The 8,401-nt window shown below is 30.4% G+C and overlaps 1 protein-coding gene across 1 annotated transcript; it reads left to right on the plus strand.

Moving 5' to 3' along the window:
* The first annotated feature begins 1,306 nt into the window (after window positions 1-1,306).
* LOC130453631 (neurabin-1-like) lies at window positions 1,307-6,908 on the plus strand. The gene is made up of 3 exons (XM_056793286.1): window positions 1,307-1,433; window positions 4,912-5,032; window positions 6,764-6,908. The coding sequence occupies exons 1-3, from the start codon at window positions 1,379-1,381 to the stop codon at window positions 6,873-6,875; spliced, it is 288 nt and encodes a 95-aa protein (XP_056649264.1). The 5' UTR covers window positions 1,307-1,378; the 3' UTR covers window positions 6,876-6,908.
* Window positions 6,909-8,401: the final 1,493 nt, after the last annotated feature.

The following is an 8,401-nucleotide window of genomic DNA, read 5'->3' on the forward strand; positions in this document are numbered from 1 at the left end:
ATTAGGTTATATTTATTAATGATAATTGATATTAATTATTTTATACTCATTATTATTAATAACATCAAACAATTATTGATTTATTTGGTGAACAAATATTAACCAATTATTATGTGATAATGATTAATAATTACTATTAACAGATTATTGATAATCATCAATTAATCTTTAATAAATAATTGTTTAATATTAATTAATAATGATGGTTAAATAATAATTAATAATGATCATCAATTAATAATCGTCACTAATAAATTGATTAATTAATGATCATCAAATGGTAATTATTCTTAATTAATAATTGATTAATATTAATTATTGATTATTGATTATTTAATTTTTGTAGTTTAGTGTTTATTTAATTAATTAATTTATTTTAAAAAAAATTATTTTTATATATGTATACATAAATATATTTTCTTTACTAAATTTTTTATTTTTAAATTTAAATTTATTTATTTATAAATTTATTTAATGTAACTTTTAAATCAATTTATATAAATTATTTATTAAATTATTAAAATATTAAAGTATTAATCATTAAATATTGATTGATATTAATTATTAATTAGTGACCATCACTTTAATCTTTAGTATTAATTATTAATTAACTGGTTATTAAGTAATGATAATTAATCAATAATTTCTTTATAATAATTAATGATGATAAGTAATCAATATCAATCATTAATTAATATTGTGAATTAATAGTCAATTAATACCAATTATTAATGATGATTAATTAGTATTTGATTATATAATAATTAAATTATTATAATACAGTATGTTATATTGTATAAGTATACGTATAACATAATTATTTTTTATTAATTCTGATTAATTGAAAATAATAATTAATTAATGATCATTAATAATTTAATTCATTAACTAATATTAATATTTAATTAATGTTAAAGGATTGTTTTAAATATAAAGAATATAAAGAAAAGAATGTTAGTCAATGTGCCTTGTACCACTTACCATAAACATTACTTAGGCTATAGCAAAATTGTATATACCTTTAGAATTCCTCCCCTTCCATTAGGTATAATGCTGATTTTCCCCCCTCAAATTTAATGAATATATAGGAGTAAATTTGAAGATATGAGATACATTGTGTGAGGAAATATTATTCTTGTGTATATTGGGGTTGAACACTAAGATAAAAGGAATTTTTAAGGAGGATATCAATTAATGTCAAAAGACTGATCAAGAAAACTAATTTTTCTTAATAAAATTAATACACCACTGTAGTTTGAAATTATTTATATCTTGTTGACCATGCACTTTAAATTTTTTTTTATTTTTTTCAAATAAAGATAGAAATTTTTCTTGTTCAAGAAGCTTGTTGATAGCTTTTAATCATCTCTGTGAAAAAATGATGCAAAGAAGAGTCCAGAACCTCGATTTATTTTCTTGTCAAATAGACAAAGGTAAGCTTTAACTATAAAATTGCTTATTTCATACATGTATGCCATTCTTCATCAGTTTTATTTTAAGATTGTTTTTCATATCAATAAACATCAAATCTAGAGAATATTAAAAATATTAGGAATAACTCCCAAGTGAAGATTAAAGAGTGTATTTTTAACTGATAAATTTTTTGATATCATGACTTTTAAAATAGTGTCAAAAAGGTGAGTTATAGCAATAAGGCAAAAAATTTTAAGGAATAATCTGTAAAAGCATAGTAAGAATAAAATCGTTGCCTTTTATGGATAATATGATAGTTTATTTAGAATTCTATTCATCAATACAAAAGGTGGATGTAGGGAGGGCAGAACTAAGATGGTGGAGAAGCTACACAGACTCATCTCTCCTCTACGTACCAAATTAAAATAGGATAAAATGCCTAAAAAGAAATATTGGAGCACCATAATCTACAGAAAAATGGAGTGAAATAATTTTTCTATTTAAAACTACTTAGAAAGCCATTAGAAAAGTTCTTTGATTGAAGAGGAGTGCAAAAACAACAGAACGAGGCAGGTTCCGATAATTAAAGAGTCCTTGGACACTCCTGAATCATCAACAGGGGCTGCCAGAGCTCCCAGCCACAACCCTTTGCTGCCTTGACGGAGTGCCCATACACAGATCCAGGCAGCAGTTGTGGCAGACCTTATTGGGAGCACTTAGCACATCCCAATTCTTGCAACCTCAGAGGACAAGAGGACCCTGGTCACAGTTACCAGATGGAAAAGAATTCACATGGTTACTCATTGACCTGACCACAGGCCAGGAGAGTATTAAACACACTTGTCATTACATTATACAATGTTGAAAGAATTAAAAAAAAAATTGGTCACTAAGAACTCTCAATGAAGCTGCACAAAGAACCTGAATCTTGGAACATACTTCTTTCTACATAGTTACAGAAAATGAGCAAACAACAATAACAAAAAACCCTCAACCATAGAAAGAAATTTTGTTGCCCGGGAAGACTTAAAATCAGAAGAAAATAGTGCTGCATCCAAAGCTTAGAAGGAAGAAAAGATATTAGCTATTTCACAACTCAAAATAGTCTACAAAGCAGAAATTGTCTAAATTATTTAGTGTAGTTTAAGGAACATGTCTCTGACACTTGCTAGTTGTGAAATGCTGGACACGTCACTTAATCCTGTTTGCCCCAGTTTCCTCTTCTGTAATGAAGAGATAGCTGGAGAAGAAACTGGAACATTAGCTTCACGAGGAAAATTCCAAATCAAGTCATAAAGAGTCAGATACAACTGACTGACAAAAAAAGAAGGATCAATGGTCAATTAGAGGAACAGATTAGGTGTAGAAAATGCTGAATAAAAAAGGGCCTTGTAAAATGTACCTTTGATAAACTCAAAGTCCTTAGACTGTGCTAGAATTAGGAATTATTTTTTAAAACTGCTGGGAAAATTGGAAATGCTTTGAGACGACTTTTTATATAAGTTGTCTTTTATTGTGAATATGTGAACCCACAAATGATCCATAAATAAACTTTGGGGTTCTGTGATCTTGGAAGAGAGAAAAAAATGCATGTTTTTTTCAATAACATTTCATTCAAATTTAACAAATTCCAATAACAATTTTTATAATACACTTTGATATCTGGTATGGTTAGATCATCTTCCATCATATTATTTTTCACTATTTCCATTGATAATCTTGACCTTGTTTAGTGAAAAATAATATGATGGAAGATGATCTAACCATACCAGATATCAAAGTGTATTATTATAAAGTACTTATCTTCTAACTAATCTATTATTGATGAAGAAAGAGTAGTGAATCCGTGGAATAGAGTAGGTACACACAATATGCACAGTAGAAATGACTTTAGTAATGTTGTGTTTCTTACATGCAAAAATCCATATTTTAGGGTCAAGAACTCACTGGGTCAAAAACTGCTGGGAAAACCAGAAAGCATTTTGCCAGAAACTAGATGTAGACCAATGCGGCACATCATGTATCAAGATAAGGTCAAAGTGGCATTTGATTTATGCATTCAGGGTAATGCCAAATTTAAATTAGGGGGAAAAGAATTATCAAATAAAGGACAGAGAACATGATAGGAGGTGCAATGGATCATATTCATTACCTTTAAAAGTTTTCCACACAAAACCAGAGAGAAAGAAGAAAAATGGGAAAAAATTTAAAGATCTGATTAAGGCCTCATTTCTCAAAGATATAGAGCACTGGATCAACTTTATAAAGAATACAGGTTGTTCCCCAATTCATAGATCCTAAAATTATATGAATAATCAGTTTTCAGATGAAGAAATAAAAACTGTCTCTAGCCACATAAAAAAGCATTAAATCACTATGAAGAATACAAATTTAAACAACTCTTACTTACCTTTTCATGCCTATCAAATTTTCTTAACGAGACAGGAAAGGAAAATGAAAAATGTTGGAGGTGATGGGGGAATATTTGAGACACTAATGTACAGATCGTGGAATTGTGAACTGATTCATCTATTCTAGAGAACAATGTGGACATATGCTCAAAGAGCTATGCAATTGTGCATATTCTTTGACTTGGCAATATCACGACTAAGACAGTATCCCAAAGAGATTATAAATTTTTAAAAAATGAAAAGAAAATGTCCCTATATGTACAAAATAATTCATGGCAGTTCTTTTTCGTGTTGAAGAACTTAAAATTTCAGGGATAACATTCAATTGTGAAATGGCTGAAAATTTTGTGGTATATGATTGTAATAATATTATTGTGACATGAAATGATGATTAAGATGCTTTCAAAAAACCTGGAAGACTTATATGAACTGATGCATAATGAAGGGAGCAGAAGCAGAACACTGGGTGCATGAACAGCAATGCTATGCAATGATCAATTGTAAATGACTTTGCTATGCCCAGAAATACAAAGATTGAAAGACAGTTCTGAAGAACAGAAAAATGTTATCCACTTACAGTGGAAAAGGTGATGGAATCTAAATGCAGAGCAAAACATATTTATTTTACTTTATTTTCCTTTTTACCTGGTATGTTTTATTTCTCAACATGATGAATAAGGAAGGAAATATGTTTTACATGACTGCATATGTATAATCTTTATCAAATTGCTTACCTTTTTAATGAGGTTGGAGACCAGGGTGAGTAGGAAAGAATTTGGAAGTTAAAATAGATTTTATATGTCCTTAGAAAAAAATTTAATTATTAAAAATGTCTTAATGTGCTTATATGCTGAAAGGTAGAAAGTTCAGCAAAATCATTGGTCTAGGGGAGACTGTAACAGAGTCAGATATATATTGCTAATTATTAAGGAAAAGATACCGGTAAAGTATAGGTGGATGGCTTATAATTCCAGTGCAAAGCTAGACTGACCAGGCCAACTGTACTGGGAGGAAATTTTATTCTTACTGTTGCTTCAGATGTTTTAGGCTTTCATTATTATTACTATTATTATTTTTGTATTTATAGGGGACAACGAACTGGGGCTTTGTACTTGTATCTTCTTTGATCCAGCAGATGAGGATGGAAAGGAACCAGGGGTTTTTATAACTGAAATTATTGAAGGAGGTGCAGTTCACAAACTTGGATGGTGAGTTTGGTTTTGTAATTTTATAAGAATTGACTTTGTAGGGAGGATTTAACTTCATTCTAAAAAGGGTTAATATTGTAAACATGGAAAGTGACTACACAAATAAAATCTCTGAAAAATACAGAAATATCAACTTTAAAAATATTGTCATGACCAAGCTAGTAAGGAAATGGAATTGGCTTGGAAACAAAGATTCTATAATTCCACTCCAACTTGGTCTGTAAACCGTGACTTTATTCTTGATCATTGAGAAGGTCTTTAATAATTGCCATAATGAGCCCATTGTAAACATGTGCCCAGCTATTTCCAAATCAGGTCAAATTAACAAGTATTTATAAATCTATACCATTCCAGAACCGGTGCTCTCCATGAAGGGATATAAAGAAAGTGGGAAAATAGTTCTTGATTTGGAGAAATGAAAAATTGAATTGACTAGGCAACAAACAAGTTACTATTGTGTGCAGAAAAGATCTATAATAAATAATGTGAGAAAATCTGGGTGTGGGGGATACTTTGGTTGTATTAGAAAAAATGGTATCCATGAGACACTGGCAACTATCTTCAGAGATTATTGAAATTTGACTATACAATAAAATAATTCCTGAATTGAGAGAGGGCTTCCTAGATATAGGAATGTAGGAATATACATTTAAAATATTACTATAAACTGCCCAAAGTGAATCCTTGAGAAAGGAAAAAAATAAGAAATGCAAATAGGTTGCCAAATCATAACTTTAACCTTGTAAGAATTTACTATGTAACTGAGGTCAAATGGTACCCTCTATGTCCTTGCTCATGATGTAATTTTGGACTTTAAAATGGAATTCTTCCTGAGATGACACTCTGTTACATAGAACTGAAAGCAAAAAAACGCCATCAGGCATTCTGTTTCTAAGCCTGAGGCTCATTACTTCTTCATCCCCAACTCACTTAGCCCAGATGGTTTTAGAATTTTTTCTTGCTTCCTAGATTGTAACAGAATTGATTTCATTAGCTGCCCATCCTGAATATCCCAGATAAATGGTGGAAATTTTCTCCTCTTAACCTCCCAAAGTTGTTTTCTTTTCCTCAGTTTCAATGATGGCATGTATCTGTTTATTATCACCCAAGGTCTCTACAATAAAAGTATCAACTAGAAGTTTCCTTCTGAATTATCGTCTCCTTACTCAGTCTTCAGTCAGTGGGGCATTGTCTGATACCTCAGAAGAATCATTTGTTTTAGTTTCTGCAGATCCTATTGACTTTCTGAAGAATATTAAAATTGAAACAATACTCTGATAATTGTTTGGAGGAGGGCATCTGTGTTTGTGGATGATTTCTCTTGGATCCTCCTCACTGTGTTTTCCAAGATCTGCCAAAGTCCCTTCCTTTTTCAATCTCATTTCATTATTGAGACTTAGCCAGCTGGAAAGGCTTGGAGTACAGACCCAGTTATGAACACTAATCATCTTTGAAGCCCACTTAAAAAAAATCCAGGGAAGAATCCCCAGACAGGCTGCAGGGTAATGAAATTATTGAGACACACCAGCCCTCTAAGTCTTCTGATTAATTTGTAGAGAAGTGGTGACTGAAAAATTTGTAAGTGGCAACCATTATAGTAATGGTATGATGAGTCATTGAAGTCTATCTCTTAAATTAGTACCACATCTTCTAATCATACACATGCATTGGGCTTTTAGGTCATAAATATCTTCAATGTAATTTTAATTACTCTGCAATTCTATTTTTCAGTATCCGTGTATTTGACCAGATTATTAAAATAGGTGACATCAATCTAATTGGATTGGATGAAGCAGAAATCGTCTCTACTTTTAAAAAAATGGACGATTCTCCTTTCCAGTAAGTAAATTTTCCCATATTTCTTTTAAGATGCAGAGATTGCTAGATCATTGTTTTTGATTTGGAAATTTCTTTAGCAATGTGTTCAAACAGAAAAATTGGGGAGAAAGAAAGCCTAATTAACATGTTTAAATAATTTCTCTTTTTGTCTTCTTTTGCTAGGAAATGACCCTCTTTTTTTCTGTTCAGCAGTTCACAAGATATTTTAGGATCCATTTGCACTTTCCTTTCTGAATACTCTATCACATCTCAAGCAAACCCTTGATTTTCATTTGCATTTATTTTTAGTTAATGAATTTTTATTTTCTTGGCAAATAATGCTCCTTGAACCTGAGGAGGTTGTTTTGTTTTGTTTTGTTTTGTTTTTGTAAGAATGAAAGCTTAGCTGAATTTCCCCATTCTGTTTTTTGCATGGCTATGTCTTAATCCAAAGTACATAAATTAAATGTGGATATTTTGTACCTAGGATTGAAATTGGCCGCGAACCACCTGAAGTGAAGTCAGAACTTATCGAACTCCTCGAGTTGTCAGAGGAAAGGAAGAAATATTTTATGGATTCGCTCATAGTACAGGTATTATGTGAACCAAATAAAAAAATGCAGAAACGCAAAATTCTTTCTTTTTTATCATAACAATATTAAAATAAAAATTTTGTTCTTTAAAAAATTTCCTTTCCTACTCTTGAGTAACTTCATCTTAATTTATTACATACTTTTTTATTGTTGCTCTTTTATGCAATTTTATCAATGTCTCTGAGATTTACAGTCTAATCTTCTCTGATGCACTCCAACCTTCACCACTGAATTATCATTTGTAGTATAGAGAAAGAATTAAGCAAAACTGAACAATAAATACAGCAACTGAATCTGATAGTTTTTGCTCCTTTCTGAACAAAGGAGATATATTTGTGTGTATGTGTATGTATATTTTTATATCTCTAGCTTTTGTCCCAGACTAAGATTTTCCATTACAATTAGTCAGAGGATGGCAATCTTTTAATGCTGCTTTAATTTACCTTAGTATTAAAGAGCCTTCTGTTTCTGCTTACTTTACGTTATTTAATGTGGGTTTTTTTAATGTCTCATAGAATTCTTATTGTTAATTTCAAAAACTTAATAATATCTCATTATATAATATATCACAGCATTTGTTCAGGTCTTCCCAAATTAACGGACACTTTGTATTCAGACAAAGAATATGTGAGTGTATCCATACTCACTTGATTTCCTGCCTTTGATGACTTTGGGGTTTCTCTTCTATTCTAGTTGCATTGATTTTTTTCATGTTAAACCTTTCTTAGTAGTGCAAATTTTCTATTTTTTCTTTTATAATGATCACTATCCCCCTCGTTTTTTACCATCAATATGCCTCACAAATATAGGTCTAAGAGGTCTTATTCCTGTTGTTTTTCTAATTTTGAATGCTATATGGATATTGGTTGATATTAAGGTTGTATATGCAACTTGAATTCATTATGGTAAATATATACCCTTTTGTATTCAAACTTTCATTTGTATCACATGATTTCCA

Source organism: Monodelphis domestica, chromosome 4 (genome assembly GCF_027887165.1).
Source record: "Monodelphis domestica isolate mMonDom1 chromosome 4, mMonDom1.pri, whole genome shotgun sequence".
In the NCBI taxonomy this organism is placed as follows: domain Eukaryota; kingdom Metazoa; phylum Chordata; class Mammalia; order Didelphimorphia; family Didelphidae; genus Monodelphis; species Monodelphis domestica.